At 51.1% G+C, this 17,039-nt stretch overlaps 1 protein-coding gene across 1 annotated transcript; it reads right to left on the minus strand.

Moving 5' to 3' along the window:
- Positions 1-3,896: 3,896 nt before the first annotated feature.
- vps72b (vacuolar protein sorting 72 homolog b) lies at positions 3,897-14,876 on the minus strand. The gene is made up of 4 exons (XM_059642948.1): positions 14,705-14,876; positions 8,603-8,755; positions 6,582-6,705; positions 3,897-4,635 (listed from the first exon to the last, which is right to left on the minus strand). Exons 1-4 carry the CDS (start codon positions 14,819-14,821, stop codon positions 3,926-3,928), a joined length of 1,104 nt encoding a protein of 367 aa, XP_059498931.1. The 5' UTR covers positions 14,822-14,876; the 3' UTR covers positions 3,897-3,925.
- Between the last annotated feature and the right edge of the window lie 2,163 nt (positions 14,877-17,039).

A 17,039-nucleotide genomic window follows, 5' to 3' on the forward strand; every position in this document is an offset into this window, starting at 1 on the left:
CACAGATCAGCATTCTGACTGGCGAAAATAAAAATCAAAAGACTGGTTATTGCACATTTTAAAAGTATCAAACACAACTGCTTCTGAAAACAAAGCCAGAATTAGCTAGATAATGACCGAGGCCCCCTCATTTCTTTGCAAAGATGATTTTCGCTACCTTGCCTTCATCGCTCAGACCCTTTGAGTGTAGGAGCTGGGGACGTCATTGTTGAGGTTGTACAGGGGTTCGGTGAGGGTCTTCTGGAGCACAGTGTCCCATTCTGGTCTCCCTGTTACAGGAAGGGTGTTATTAAACTGGAGAGGGGTCGGGAGAGATTTCCCGGGAATGGAGGGTGTGAGTTGTAGAGAAAAGCTCGGTCTTTTCACCCTGGAGTGCAGGAGGTTGAGAGATAACCTTAGTGAGAATTATAAAATAACGAGGGGTATAGATAGGGTTAATGATCGGTGTCTTTTCCCAAGGATGGGGCATTTCAAGACTAGGGGGCACATTTTTAAGCTAAGAGAGATTTAAATAAGACATGAGGGGTAAATGTTTTCTTCGCATAAGAGTGGTTTGTGTGTGCAATGAATTTCCAGAGGAAGCGGTAGATGTAGGCACAGTTACAATGTTTAAAATACATCTGGATGGATGGTTAAGTAGGGAAGGTTTGGAGGGACATGGGCCAGGAGGAGCTACTTTCGTTTGGGATCATGGACGGGTTGGGCTGAAGGGTCTGTTTTGGTGCTCTATGACTATTTGACTGCCTCCCCAGTTTGTCTCTATTCATAACACCCATCTTTTTACCATGTGTGAGCAGGTGTGTGTCTGTGTACGTGAGAATGTGTGTACACGTGTGTGTGTACGCGCGTGCGTCTGTGTGTACGTGTGTACACGCGCGTGTGTGTCTGTCTGTGTACGCGCGTCTGTGTACGCGAGAATGTGTGTACACGTGTGTGTGTACGCGCGTGCGTCTGTCTGTGTACGTGTGTGTACGCACGTGCGTGTGTGTCTGTCTGTGTACGTGTGTGTGTGTACACGCCTGTGTATGCACATGTGTGTGTGTGTGTGTGAGAGAGAGAGAGTGAGAGTGTGTGTGTGTGTGTATATATACGTACAAGAGAGAGAATTGTGGTGTTTGTAAGGTGGTGGGTGGTTTTAAGTTACATCCTGATAGTTCACAATTTTTCAGCCGTGACTCGGAGTCTGTTTAGTTGTAGCAAAGTGATTTTTTTTGTTAATAAGTACAGAAAATTGATCTGTGCTATCAAGCTGGGCCTGAAACATTGGAAATTCGGCATTATTTTAAAAATGCCCTTTTTCCCCTTTTCTCCAGGGTGGAGGAAGGACAGATTCACTCAACAGAAGAGCTGACAACACAAAACGGAAGGAGATAACAAAAGGGGCTGCTAAAAGAGACAAATGGTGCGGTCTGCAAGCTGGGAGAGTGACACCCGGAGAAATTAACAGCATCATGACATCTGGGTGTGCATCTGATTTGTACAGCATAGAAACAGACCCTTCGGCCCAACCAGTCCATGCTGAACGCAATCCCAAGCTAACCTTGTCCCACCTGCCTGCTCCTGGCTCACCCTAGAGAAGACAACTGTCATTCACCCTACCCATACCCTTCATGATTTTATAAACCTCAATCAGGTCACCCCTCAATCTCCTACACTCCATTGTTAGAAGTCCCAGCTTTTCTTTATAACTCATGCCCAGCAACTTCCTGGGAAATCTCTTCTGAACCCTCTCCAGTTTAATCACATCCTTCCTGTAACAGGGCGACCAGAACCGGACACCGTCCTCCAGAAGACCCTCACCCACGACCCTGTACAACCTTGACATGACGTCCCCAGCTCCTACACTCAGAGTCTGAGCGATGAAGTGTGAAAAATGCCTCCTTAACCCCCCTGTCTAGCTGTGACACAAACTTCAAACAATTATGTACCCAAATCCTGAGCTCTCTCTGTTCTACAGCATGACCCCAGGGCCCTACCATTAACTGTATAAATCCTGCCCTTGTTAGTTTCACCAAAATGCAACTCCTCGCATTTACCCAAATTAAACCCCATCTGCCACCTCCTCAGATCATTGAGCCAAATGATCAAGATCCCTTTGTAAGCTTCGATAACCTTCTTCACCGTCCACCGCGCCTCCAATCATGGTGCCATCCACAAACGCCTGGCCTGGGACTGTTACAATTTGGGTACATTGGCTGCAGGGCTGGCCTGACTGTGGTTTAAAGTTTTAGCAAAGATCGGTATATTCTACATACTGGACAGTATACATTCCAAGCGAACCAGAATAATGTTGCTTCATCGGAGGCCTCACTGACGATGTTACCGAGCATGGTGACGAAACTTCTGAAGGAGAACAAGCCAGCTCGGCGAGCATGTCAACGTTTAACTGAAGTTTCCCTGAGGAAGGGGGAGAGGGGAACAACGCAAACATGCAACTCTCCGGCTGCCCACTCCCTCCAGAAAATGCTCTGCCTTTCTCACTCTCGCACCCTGTCCTCAGTCTTTGGCGACCCCAAATCGCAGTGCATGGCGCCGGGGCTCCCTTTGTCACTCTGTGTGGGGGTCGCTGCCGACAGCCAAACCCAGCCCCTAGGGGAGCCCCTGTGGCCGTAAAGGGAGTCGATGAGGTGCGTTTGTATAGTGCCTTGGACTCAGGAGAAAGCCTGCGCTGCCCGATGGGACAAAGCCAGAAGGCGGGGAGGTGCGAGCGAGCGGAACCAAAGAGGTCGGGTTTGAGAGGAGTCGGCAAGGAGGAGGGGGAAAGATTTGGGGGGTGGTATTCCAGAACTCGGTAACCCTCTCCCAATTCCCCAATCTCAACAGGACAGCGAAGGGACGGGCATCATGAGGGCCGCAGCCAGAGGTCTGAATGAAGAGCTGCATAGTTGGGAGAAATTGCGGGGGTTAGGGGAGGGCGAGCGAGGGAGAGACATGAACAGGAGGGTGACAGGGTGGGGTTAACCCTGAGCAATGAACACTGAAGGAGGAGTCCAGCAGAAATGGAGACGGAGTCAAACACTCACTGTGTACCAATCAGACAACACTGTGTCGACGTAAGGTTCATCATCCAGACCTAGCAATCTTTATTACTGTTTAAAACGAATTCACACTTATATACAGAGTAAAGCTCCCTCTACACTGTCCCCCCCCCAATCAAACACTCCCAGGGACAGCACAGGGTTAGATACAGAGTAAAGCTCCATCTACACTGTTCTCCCCCAATAAAACACGCCCAGGGACAGGGACAGCACAGGGTTAGATAGAGTAAAGCTCCCTGTACACTGTCCCCCCCCATCATACATTCCCAGGGACAGGGACAGCACGGGGTTAGATAGAGTAAAGCTTCCTCTACACTGTCCCCCCCCCATCAAACACTCCCAGGGACAGCATGGGGTTAGATACAGAGTAAAGCTCCCTCTACACTGCAGGTAAGGATGGTCTCTCATTTCTCCCTGGGCCTCAATGAGGACAGTGAGAAACAATAGCTACCCAGTCAGGGAGCAAGACAGGAGGGGGGGGGGGGGGGGGATACCAGGGGAACGGGGGGTGGGGGAGGGGTCAACTGAAGACACTGGTGACCCCCAGCCCACTCCCCAATCTGTGGCCTGTCAATCGAGGCAATTCGTTCTCGGAGGGTGCTGCCCGCCCCCCCCCCCGCACACAGAAGGTGGGGGGGGGGGGGGGGGGTTGGGAGTGGGAGGGGGGGGAGGGGGGGGGAGGAGGGGGAGTGGGGGGAGGGGGAGGTTGGGAGTGGGGGGAGGGGGAGTGGGGGGGAGGGGGGAGGGGGAGGTTGGGAGTGGGGGGAGGGGGAGGTTGGGAGTGGGGGGAGGGGGGTGGGGGGGTTGGGAGTGGGGGGAGGGGGAGGTTGGGAGTGGGGGGGGAGGTTGGGAGTGGGGGGGGGGTTGGGAGTGGGGGCTAGTCTGGGTCACGTGGGCGGCACGGCCTGCTTAATGATGATCTTCTGCCGGCCCCGGGTGCCGGCCTCCAGCTGGGCGCTGCCCGTGGCCGGCGGCGGGTTGGGCAGGCCGTGGGCCGTGATGTACTTCTTGTAGGCCTCGCGGATGATCTTGAAGGCGCGGGTGTTGGCGTAAGGGATGTCGGTGATTGGGTCGCGGTACAGCGCCGGCTTGTGGGTGACCGGGCAGAGCTCGCGGGCCGGCGCCCGGGGAGCCCGCTGCCTGGGGAAGAACCGCTCGAAGGTGGCGTCGTCGCTGAAGGTGACAAAGTTGCGCAGGCAGCGGCCTACCGGAGCGAGGACGGACAGCGAGGGTCCCTCGGAGGAGGCCTGCGGCTCGTGGTCCAAGCCCTCCACGTCCACGTTCTCCTCCTTCACGTTGATCTCGGTGATGAGGGGCATCGTGACCGAGTGGAAGCGGATGGTGGGGCCCACGCACTTGCGCTTCTTCAGAACCTGCTTCTTCTTGTCGGCCTCCAGCCGCTCGTAGTTCTCCAGCGAGCGCAGGTTGATCTCCTCGGTGGCCTTGGCCTCAGCCAGCAGCTCCTCCTGCGTCAGCTGGCGGCTCTCGGCATGAGGGGCTTTGCGCAGGCGCCGAGGCTGCACCTGGCGCTCCTGGACACGCAGGTAGGTGAGGCGCGTGTGCTCGGTGGTCGACTGTCGCACAGACTTACGGCCACCTATCACACGGGAGGGAGAGAGGGGCAGACAGAGAGAGGGAGAGGGAGAGGGGGACAGACAGAGAGAGAGAGAGAGAGAGAGAGAGAGGGGGGGACAGACAGACAGAGAGAGAGAGAGAGAGAGAGAGAGAGAGGGGGGGACAGACAGAGAGAGAGAGAGAGAGAGAGAGAGAGAGAGAGAGAGAGAGGGACAGACAGACAGAGAGAGAGAGAGAGAGAGAGAGGGACAGACAGACAGAGAGAGAGAGAGAGAGACAGAGGGGGACAGACAGACAGAGAGAGAGAGAGACAGAGGGGGACAGACAGAGAGAGAGAGAGAGAGAGGGACAGACAGACAGAGAGAGAGAGAGAGAGAGAGAGAGGGGGACAGACAGAGAGTGAGAGAGAGAGAGAGAGAGGGACAGACAGACAGAGAGAGAGAGAGAGAGAGAGGGGGGGACAGACAGACAGAGAGAGAGAGAGAGAGAGAGAGAGAGAGAGGGACAGACAGACAGAGAGAGAGAGAGAGAGAGAGGGGGACAGACAGAGAGAGAGAGAGAGAGAGAGAGAGGGGGGGGGGGACAGACAGACAGAGAGAGAGAGAGAGGGGGACAGACAGACAGAGAGAGAGAGAGAGAGAGAGGGGGACAGACAGAGAGAGAGAGAGAGAGAGAGAGAGGGACAGACAGACAGAGAGAGAGAGAGAGAGGGACAGACAGACAGAGAGAGAGAGAGAGAGAGAGAGAGAGAGGGGGGGACAGACAGAGAGAGAGAGAGAGAGAGAGAGAGAGACAGACAGAGAGAGAGAGAGAGAGAGAGAGAGAGGGGGACAGACAGAGAGAGAGAGAGAGACAGAGGGGGACAGACAGAGAGAGAGAAAGAGAGACAGAGGGGGACAGAGAGAGAGAGAGAGAGGGACAGACAGAGGGAGAGAGGGACAGACAGACAGAGAGAGAGGGACAGACAGACAGAGAGAGAGGGACAGACAGAAGAGAGAGAGAGAGAGAGGGACAGACAGACAGAGAGAGAGGGACAGACAGAAGAGAGAGAGAGAGAGGGACAGACAGACAGAGAGAGAGGGACAGACAGAAGAGAGAGAGTGAGAGGGACAGACAGAAGAGAGAGAGAGAGAGAGAGAGAGAGAGAGGGACAGACAGAGAGAGAGACAGAGACAGACAGCGAAAGAGAGAGAGGGAGAGAACGAGAGAGAGTGACAGAGAGAGAAACACACACACACAGACGGACAGACAGGGTGAGAGACACAGAGAGAGGGGGAGACACACAGGTGGACAGCAAGCGACAGGGAGCGACAGAAAGAGAGAGAGAAAGACAGGGGAGACAGAGACAGAGATTGGAGTCAGGTTGAAACTGGGCATCAACCTTCTCACCGCACATTACAACATCTGGAATCTCTGGGGAGGTTAAAGCCGCTACAAAAATGTAACTCTAGCATTCCTTGGTCTGGATTGTCCCTCAGTTACAGCCCTCACACCCCCTACAGCGATGTGTGCACAGGAGAATCCCACAAACAAAACACCCAAAGCCTAGGCTTTTTTAAAAATCCTGGTCATGTTAGTTTGTGACTAAAAACCCGCTTTGGCGCCCGCTCCCTCGGCGCCGACCCTCCGACTGCGCCCGCTCCCTCGGCGCCGACCCTCCGACTGCGCCCGCTCCCTCGGCACCCGCTCTGGGAATGTGAACTTTGATTGAGCCTCTAGATTTGCCAAAATAGGAACATTTCAAAGCATCGGAGGTTTAGAATAATATCAAACAGTGGGGAGAGAATCCTGTGGGAAGGGGGGGTGGTTTTGCTCCTGTGGGGAGTGTGGGGAGTGTGGGGGTGGGAATGGCGTACTCGCTCCCGCGGGGTGTGGGGGTAATCCTGCTGCAATGTCAGAACGCGGCGTTGAGGACAAAGGGGCTTGTGAGCTCTCACGCAGTTCCCAAGAGGACATGGCAGCACTTACACTCTCCGAATTCATCTTGTTGTTCCACAATGTCCCCTTTCTCCGTCTTTAGCTTGTCAAAGTCGCTGGAGCTGCTGGCTGGCTTCTTCACCCTGGCAGTGGGTCGGGCAGATTTGACTCGCTCCTGGAGAGGGGTTTAAGGGGTTGGGGGTGCGGGCACGAGGTCCAAAAGGTTAGACAGAGGCAGCGTGGCCAGCATAACGGAGACAGCAGTGATTGCTTTGTGGGGTGGGGGAGGCCGGAGGCATTCCCAGCCAGTGGAGTTAGCAATCACCAAATGACCGAATGGCCTCTTGTCCCTGTGTAACAGGCTCAAGGAGGGATGGGCTGAATGGCCTCCTGTTCCTGTGTGACAGGCTCATGGAGGGAGGGGCTGAATGGCCTCCTGTTCCTGTGTGACAGGCTCGGTGGGGGGTGGTGCTAAATGGCCTTCTGTTTCTGTGTAACAGTGTTGGGGAGGGCGCTGAATGGCCTCCTGTTCCTGTGTGACAGGCTCGAGGAGGGAGGGGCTCAATGGCCGCCTGTTCCTGGGTGGCAGGCTCGAGGAGGGAGGGGCTCAATGGCCTCCTGTTCCTGGGTGGCAGGCTCGAGGAGGGAGGGGCTCAATGGCCTCCTGTTCCTGGGTGGCAGGCTCGAGGAGGGAGGGGCTCAATGGCTTCCTGTTCCTGTGTGACAGGCTCGAGGAGGGAGGGGCTCAATGGCCTCCTGTTCCTGTGTGACAGGCTCGAGGAGGGAAGGGCTCAATGGCCTCCTGTTCCTGTGTGACAGGCTGGAGGGGGGGTGGGGCTGCGTAGCTGAATGGTTTATCCAGCTTTTCGGCAGATACCACTGCTTTCGTCTCATCCAACATCCAAGAGCAGGAGGCCGTTCAGCGCCCCCCCATCCAAAATCTCTCACATCGGAACAGCATGTGACAATACAGTGGCTTTAAGAAGTGCATTTTGGCCTGGGTTGGTTTGAAGAGAAGTTTTAAGGCAGAGGTATTGAGCAGTCTGCCATGACCACTAGAGTAAACTGCTTGGAAGGCCTTGGGTGTTTTGGTGTTTGAAGCTGGAACAGTAGAAGCAGCCTGAGCGGGCGTGCTCAAGCTATCACAGATCCAGGATTTTTTTAAAGTATTAGCTTTCGAAAGTTGCTGTTGGGATCCTGAAGAAGTGGAAACAATTTTCCCCTCTCTCAATTCCTGCCAGGAACTGGAGGCTCTCTTCCTGGGCTGCTGGATTGCAGGTGAGAAAAAAATCTGTTTTGCTGAATTTACCGTTTTGCCTTGCCACAGGGGTGCGTTTCGGGGGTGTCGCTACATTGGAACAGTTAATTAGTAATAGGTACTGTATTCTATTAAGGTTTCCAATCGAGTTAAGTTATTCTAAATTCTTCTTTCTTTTGTTGCATTTTAACTACAGCGTTTAAAGAAATTGATAATACATTGTGTTTTGCTTAAGGTCGAGTATTGTGACCAATTCAATTGCATCTGGAACATAATAGCTTCCATTTACCTTAAGAAAACATGAGTGTTTCGGCTGCCTTCTAAGAGAGGTTTGTTCTGGTCTGTTCTGTAACTTCAGGCCTCCCCTTCACAACCTAGGTGGATTGGCCATGCTAAATTGCCCGTAGTGTTCAGGGGTGTGTGGGGGACGGGTCTGGGTGGGTTGCTCCAAGGGGCGGTGTGGACTTGTTGGGCCGAAGGGCCTGCTTCCACACTGTAGGGAATCTAATCTAACCTAAGCCTGCTGGGCCACGCTTAGAGAACTGCCTGCGTTATATTTTTGACAGACAATGAGCTAGAGGCAGCTCAGAAAATGTTTTCCAGACTCAGATACCTGGATCCTCTTCTGAGGAGTGGACTTAATAAGTAGAGCCAGACTGAATGGCCTGCTGCTAACTCACACCAGCATCCCACTGGCCACCTGCTGCCGCAGTAGGGGCGGGGAGCTGGCAGCTGTCGATCTCTGAACAGTGCTGGGAGGGTCTCATGTGTTTCGATTACGCACCACCGTCCCAGCTATTCTGCCACCTCTTGCCTTGTACACTTTGGTGATGACCCGCCTCTTTCGCTTGGGCTCGTCGTCCTCCTGGTCGCTGGTCGGTTCGTCCCCCTCATCAATGTCAAAGTCCGAGTCCACCTCATCCTCGCTCTCCGATTGATCCGTGTTGTACTCGTCATCTCCTGATTCCTAGGAGGCCGAGTGCGAGTGAGAGCCAGAGGCAGAGCGAGAGAGAGAGACACAGAAAACAGCATGTTAGAATTGAACAGAGCACAGCAAAACTGACACAGAGACCCGTTAATCGAAACAGGCGGCATAATACCTCGGTGGTTAGCAATGCTGCCTCACGGCGCCAGTGACACAGGTTCAATTCCACCCTCGTTCTGTGAGGAGATGGCACCGTCTCGCCCCTTGGGTTTACTCCGGATGTCAGAGTCACACAGCAAAGAAGCAGGCCCTTCTTTCAAACCCGTCTGTGCCGGCCAGATATCCTAAATTAACCAAGTCCCATTTGCCAGCGCGCGGCCCCTATCACTCTAACCCCTTCCTATCCATGTCCCCATCCCGATGCCTTTTAAATGCTGTAACTGTACCAGCCCCCACCCACTTCCTCCTTCCATACACACACCACTCTCTGTGTGAAGAAGTTACCCCTCAGGTCCCTCTCCCCTCTCACCTTAAACCTATGCCCCTCTAGTTTTGGACTCCCCCCTACCCCTGGGGGAAAAGACCTTGTCTATCCCCCCTACCCATGCCCCTCATGGTTTTATAAACCTCTATAAGGTCCCCCCTTCAGCCTCCGATGCTCCGGGGAAAACACCCCGAGCCTCTCCCTGTAGCTCAAACCCTCCAACATCCCTGTAAATCTTTCCTGACCCTTTCACAACATCCTTCCTGTAGCAGGGGGACCAGAACTGAACGGTATTTCCAAAGTGACCCTAACCAATGTCCTGTACAGCCGCAACATGACCCTCCCACGCACAGTCTAGGGATGTGCGCGTTCGGGTGGATTGGCCGTGCTAAATTGTCCCCTAGTGCCCAGGGATGTGCGGGTTAGGGCGGATTGGTTGTGCTGTAGTGTTCAGGGATGCGTGGGTTAGGGTGCATTGGCCGTGCTAAATTGTCCCGTAGTGCCCAGGGATGTGCAGGTTAGGGTGGGTTGGCCGTGCTAAACTGTCCCATAGTGCCCAGGGATGTGCTGGTTAGGGTGGATTGGCCGTGCTAAATTGTCCCGTAGTCCCCAGGGATGTGTGGGTTGGGGTGGATTGGCCGTGTTAAATTGCCCCGTAGTGCCCAGGGATGTGTGGGTTAGGGTGGATTGGCCATGTTAAATTGCCCCGTAGTGCCCAGGGATGTGCGGGTTAGGGTGGATTATAGGAGGATGGGTCTGGGTGGGATGCTCCAATGGTCAGTGTGGACTTGTTGGGTTGAAGGGCCTGTTTCCACACGGTCAGGTTCTGTGAATAATTAAAATGGACAAATCCGATTCGGAATTCAGGAGAAACATCATTAACCCAAAAAGTAAGCAGAAACTTCAGGCACGTATGTTTAAAGGGGGATATAAACAGAGGACACTTTGGAGAAACCCAGCGATTCTGGGAGCGATCTGTGGCAAGAGAATGTTCACATCGAATAGCTTCCCTGCTCTGGAAAGCGTCGGAAGGTTTCAGTTCGATGTGAAGTTTTGCAAAATTCCACTTTTCTAACGTCACAAGGGGCATAGATAAGGTGAACAGCCAAGGTCTTATCCTCAGGGTAGTGGAGCTCAAAAGCAGAAGGAGTAGGTTTAAAGTGAAATGGGGAAGATTTAAAAAGGAACTTGAGGGGCAACTCGAGAGACCACAAGGAACTACAGAGAGAGTTGTGTGAACTCCGCGCAGTCTATCATCCAAACAGACTTCCAAACATTGATTCCATCTACACTTCCTGCTGCTTTGGGAAAGTAACCAATGTTAGCAAAGAGCTCTGTCAGCTCTTCATTCGGGCAGAAGATATACAAGTTTTTATACAAGCACCAACAGATTCTAGAACAGCTTCCTCCCCCTGAATGGACCTCTCAAATTTTAAATGCTGATCTCGCTCTTAGTGCGACTTCTCCGCAGCTATAACATTGGATTCCTCGCTCTGTACTATCACGCTGATGCACTTTGTACGGTACTGCATGCAAAACACAACTTCTCACTGTACCTAGGTGCAGGTGACAATAATAAATCAAACCAAGCTTTTCCACACAGAGGGTGGTGCGTGTATGGAATGAGCTGCCAGAGGAAGTGGTGGGGGCTGGTACAGTTACAGCATTTATACAAACAGGGAAAGGTTTAGAAGGATATGATCACACGCAGGCAAATGGAACTAGTTTAGTCCAGGAAACCTGGTCAGCATGGACGGGCTGGACCGAAGCGTCTGTTTCCATTCAGTATGACTTTATGACCCACCTGTTCAACCTACCCAGTTCCTTTCTGATTATAAGAGATAACAAAGTGTGGAGCTGGATGAACACAGCAGGCCAAGCCTCATCTTAGGAGCACAAAAGCTGACGTTTCGGGCCTGGACCCTTCATCAGAGCTTTTGATGCTGCTGGGCCTGCTGTGTTCATCCAGCCCCACACTTTGTTATCTTGGATTCCCCAGCATCTGCTGTTCCCATTATCTCCTTTCTGATTATGTTTTGCCTCTGAATTTAAGGGATGGGGCAGAGGGGGGGGGATATAGGTACAGGATAAAAACACTAAGGGAGAAAGGGATAGAAGGAGATGAACAGGGGAATAGGAGAAGGCCGTTGTGGAGTAGAATGGGGATATATGGAGGGAGGCCCAGGCCTGACATTAAGCATTGGGGGAAGCTGCAAAGCATTTATAACTGAAACAAACACAAAAAGCAGAAATTGCTGATTTTTCATGTGAATTTTGAATTGGCTGTGCGAGTTTTTATACTGTTGGCAGGTCTTAGTTTAAAAAAAACCAAAAAGAAAGTCATGGTAATTTTGATGGTGGGAAGGTCGCTCAGTTGTGCATAATAGCATTTTGGAGTGTAGGAAAAGAAAGAGGGAAATTTCCAGGGAAAACCAGCAGGTCTGGCAGTAAGGAAAACACATTTAATGAATTTAATGTTAAAGTCTGGTGAGAAGGGTAAAGTGGGTCACTGGAGTCATACCACACTGAAACAGACCCTTCGGTCCAACCTGTCCATGCCGACTATAATCCCAAACTAAACTAGTCCCACCTGCCTGCTCCTGGCCCATATCCCTCCAAACACTTCTTATTCATGTACTTATCCAAATGTCTTTTAAATATTCTTAACGGTACCTGCATTAACCATTTCCCCGGGCAGTTCACTCCAGGTTCTCATAAATATTTTCTGAACCCTCTCAAATTAATATCATTCGTTTTGCAGGGCAACCAGAACTAGACACAGTGCTCCAGAAGACACCTCACCATTAAATGTCTCCAAGAAGGAGTTAGATATAATTAGAGTCAAACAACACAGAAGCAGACTCTTCAGCCCAACTAATCCACACTGACCAGGTTTCCCCCAAGCTAAACTAGTCTCACGTGCCTGTGTTTGGCTCATGTCTCTCCAAACCGTTCCTATTCCTGTACTTACCCAAATGTCTTTTAAACGTTGTAACTGTGGCTGCACTCCGCATCCTCTGGAAGTTCATTCTACATACAAACCACTCTCTGTGTAAAAAAAATTGCCCCTCATGTCTTGTTTTCAATCTTTCTCCTCTCACCTTAAAAAATTCTGCCTGGTTTTGAAATTCCCCCAGTCTAGGGAAAAACTTTTCACCCTGTCCGTGCCTCTCATGATTTTATAAACCTCTGTAAGGTCAGCCCACAACCTCCTACACTCCAGAGGAAAAAAGGTCCCAGCCTCTCGCCATAACTTAAACCCTTCATTCCAAGCAACATCCCGGCAAATCTCTAGTAAAACTCGAAACGTTACCTCTGTTCTCTCTCCTTCCACCAGACTTGCTGGGTTTCTACAGCAAACTTCAGCTTTTGTTTTGGGTTTCCAGTATCTTAGAACATAGAACATAGAACAGTACAGCACAGAACAGGCCCTTCAGCCCACAATGTTGTGCCGACCATTGATCCTCATGTATGCACCCTCAAATTTCTGTGACCATATACATGTCCAGCAGTCTCTTAAATGACCCCAATGACCTTGCTTCCACAACTGCTGCTGGCAACGCATTCCATGCTCTCACAACTCTCTGCGTAAAGAACCTGCCTCTGACATCCCCTCTATACTTTCCACCAACCAGCCTAAAACTATGACCCCTCGTGCTAGCCATTTCTGCCCTGGGAAATAGTCTCTGGCTATCAACTCTATCTATGCCTCTCACTATCTTGTATACCTCAATTAGGTTCCCTCTCCTCCTCCTTTTCTCCAATGAAAAGAGACCGAGCTCAGTCAACCTCTCTTCATAAGATAAGCCCTCCAGTCCAGGCAGCATCCTGGTAAACCTCCTCTGAACCCTCCCCAAAGCATCCACATCCCTCCTACAATAGGGCGCCCAGAACCGGACGCAGCACTCCAAGTGCGGTCCAACCAAAGTTTTATAGAGCTGCAACAAGATCTCACGACTCTTAAACTCAATCCCCCTGTTATTAATGTCAACTTTCATTAAAATCCATCCAGGATCAAAAACTGCATTGATTTGGAAAATGTGCAAGACTAGGGATTAGATTACAATCACACCGTTTAATTTTCTAGGGTTTGGATCATCGTATTGCTGCTTCTAACACACTCCCTGGCATCTGGAGGGGTACATGAATTGGGAAGGTTTAGGAGGATACGGGCCAAATGTTGGCAGATGGGACTAGATTCATTTAGGATATCCGGTCAGCATGGACTGGTTGGGCCGAAGGATCTGTTTCCTGACTGTATGATCGTATATGACCATAAGACAGGAGCAGAAATTGGGCCATTCGGCTCATCAAGTCCACTCCGCCATTCAATCGTGGCTGATAAGTTCTTCAACAACATTCTCCCCGTAACCCTTGATAATCAAGAACCTATCTATCTCAGTATTAAATGTGCTCAATGGCTTGGCCTCCACAGCCTTCTGTGGCAGTGAATTCCATAGATTCACCACTCTCTGGCTGAAGAAGCTTCTCTCTTATCTCCGTTCTGACAGGTCTTCCCTTTACTCTAAGGCTGTGCCCTCAGGTCCTAGTCTCTCCTACAAATGAAAACATCTACACAACATCCACTCTGTCCAGGCCATTCATTATTATATAAGGTTCAATTAGAACCCCCTCATCCTCCTAAACTCCAACGGGTATTGTCCCAGAGTCCTCAAATGTTCCTTATATGTTAAGCTTTTCATTCCTGGGACCATTCTTCTGACCCTCCTCTCAACCCACTCCAGGGCCAGTACATCTTCCCCGAGATATTGGGCCCAAAACTGCACACAATACTCCAAATGTAGCCTGACCACAGCCTTATAAAGCCTCAGTAGTACATCCCTGCTTTTAAATTCAAGTTCTCTGAAAATAAATGCCAACATTGCATTAGCCTTGCTTACTACTGACTCAACCTGCAAGCTTACTTTGAGAGAACGGGACTAGATTAATTTAGCAAAGCAGGTCAGTACGGACAAGATGGGCTGAAGTGTCTGTTTCCACGCTTTGAAACCCCACATGTGACGAGATTAATTTAGGATAGGAGGTCAGCATGGACTGGTTGGGCTGAAGGGGCTAGTTCCACGCTGTATGACACTTTATGGGACTAGGTTAATTCACGATAGGGGATCAGCATGGGCTGGTTATGCCAAAGGGTCTGTTTCCTGACTGTATGGCTCTATTTCGGACTAGATTACTTTAGGATAGGCGGGTCAGCATGGACTGGTTGGGCCGAAAGGTCTATTTGAAGCATCTGAAAAAATCTCCCCAGTGCAGGTAAGTGGCACAGCGCTGATTGACAGCGGCGGCAGCCAATGATGACACAAGACATAGTAACCGATAGGAACTAAGCCCAATGGCGGCTGAGATGGGAGGCGTTTCCCGAAGTGGCCCCGCCCCCCAGACAGCAAGCTCGGTTGCGCCCGCTTGTCCCTTCCAAGATGGCGGCGGCCTCCCGCCACCTTGGGCGAGCTCTCCCTCTTCTTTTAAAGTCCCTCTTTCTCCTTCACCTCATGGAAACCCCCGTAGGTCGTCATGTAGAAGTCATCGTCCTCCTCGGCCTCCAGCAGCCGCGACATGCGGTTACCGGCATTTTTCCTCGACGGCCGGTTCTCCGCCAGGCTCATGGCGCCGCCGTCTCCTGCTTCTCCGTTCGAGCCGCTCGGAGTGCGCTCGGTCGCGCCTGCGCGTCTTCCTCCCACTGGTCCTCCAGGACGTGACGATCGATCCCGGAGAACGTCGATCGAGAAACACCACTTCCCTATTGGCTACTTATTTCAGTGAGGGGTTTGGGATGAATCAATGAGGGGTGATTTTAATTTTATTTAAGAAAATCCTTCCTCAGGTCCTGAGTTGCTTTTTGTGAAAGAATCCAGTTGTCCGCACTCAAACCTGTACAACCCTCGGTTGGCTATTCGACTGGATGAGGCATCACCCCCAGCACTCATCCCCACGTACATACTGCGCAATCATGTTCGTAAATGGGTAATTAATTCTTCCACCGTCCCCCTCCCAAACCAGACCAAGTCTTACACGTGACTCCAGACCCATTGGCAACGGTGGGGTCACCTCCCCTGAAACTGTGTGTGCCAGGCATCCAGCTCAAGGGGTAGTAAGTGACAAAAGAGATACCAGTAATGCCGCATTGTCCGAAAGGGTTAAATGAAGACAGACTAACATATCCACAAGGGCACTCACCAATTTTTACAGATGCACCATAGAAAGCATCCTGTCTGTAAACTGCTCTTCCCAAGATCACGAGAAATTACAGACAGTGGCCCAGCCCATCACACAAACCAGCCTCCCATCTGTTGACTCAGTCTACACTTCCCACTGCCCTTGGGAAAGCACCTAACATCATCAAAGACCCCCTCCCACCCAGTTATATTCCCTCCCATCCTCTACTGCCGAAAGAAGATACAAAAGTTTGAAAAGATATACCAACAGATTCAAGAGCTGCTTCTTCCCTGCTGATATCAGATTTATGAACCTCTCACATACTATAGTCCATCGCTGCCTGTCTCTGTGTGTCTCTGTATGTGTCCATTATTCTGTAAGTCTGTGTAAATGTCGGTGTGGTGTCTATATCTGTCTCCATCTGTTTCTGTGCCTCTGTACATCTGTGTATGTGTCTCTGTATGTCTTGGTGTCTCAGTATGTCTGTTTCTGTGTATATGCCTGTGTGTGTCTCAGTATGTCTGTTTCTGTGTGTCTGTCTCTGTGTGTATGTCTCTGTGTGTCTCTGTATGTCTGTCACTGTGTGTATGTCTGTGTGTGTCTCAGTATGTCTGTTTCTGTGTGTCTGTCTCTGTGTGTATGTCTGTGTGTGTCTCTGTATGCCTGTCACTGTGTGTATGTCTGTGTGTGTCTCTGTATGTCTGTCGCTGTCTGTATGTCTGTGTGTGTCTCTGTATGCCTGTCGCTGTGTGTGTCTTTGTATGCCTGTCGTTGTGTGTATGTCTCTGTGTGTCTGTATGTCTGTCGCTGTGTGTATGTCTGTGTGTGTCTCTGTATGCCTGTCGCTGTGTGTATGTCTCTGTGTGTCTCTGTATGTCTGTCGCTGTGTGTGTCTCTGTATGTCTGTCGCTGTGTGTATGTCTGTGTGTGTCTCTGTATGTCTGTCGCTGTCTGTATGTCTGTGTGTGTCTCTGTATGCCTGTCGCTGTGTGTGTCTTTGTATGCCTGTCGTTGTGTGTATGTCTCTGTGTGTCTGTATGTGTGTGTGTCTCTGTATGTCTGTCGCTGTGTGTATGTCTGTGTGTGTCTCTGTATGTCTGTTGCTGTGTGTCTGCCTCTGTGTGTCTGTCTGTGTGTATGTCTGTCTGTTATGACCTTGGGCAGAGCAGTTACTATCCGAAGCTGTGATGCATTGGACCAGATGCTTTCTACGAGAGAAAGCAGAGTTGGCATGTTTGGGTCCAGTGGCCCGTCTTTCGAATTTCCCAAGAGGCGCGAAACATTAACCCATCCACAGATACTGCCAGACCAGCTGATTTTTGCCAGTGATTTCCATGATTGCTTCTGATTTGCAGCATCTTTCCCTGAGGCGAATACGTGAGAGCAGGGGGCTGTGGAATTCCCTGCCGCAGAAAGCAAGAAGGAGCCAAAGTAGCAGTTAATGGCACAGTTATCTTTTTATTACCCTGTGCTGGAGTGGCTCAGTGGTTAGCGCAACAGCCTCACTGCGCCAAGGACCTGGGTTTGATCCCACCCTTGGGCGACTGTCTGTGTGGAGTTTGCACATTCTCCCCGTGTCTCTGTGAAGTTGCACGGTATTTTTTTCAGATTCTTATGTTCTTTCTAATTTACCTCAGTGTAACTATTTATTGTTCAGTCGAAAGGCCG

Source organism: Stegostoma tigrinum, chromosome 47 (assembly GCF_030684315.1).
Source record: "Stegostoma tigrinum isolate sSteTig4 chromosome 47, sSteTig4.hap1, whole genome shotgun sequence".
NCBI classification, from domain to species: Eukaryota; Metazoa; Chordata; class Chondrichthyes; order Orectolobiformes; family Stegostomatidae; genus Stegostoma; species Stegostoma tigrinum.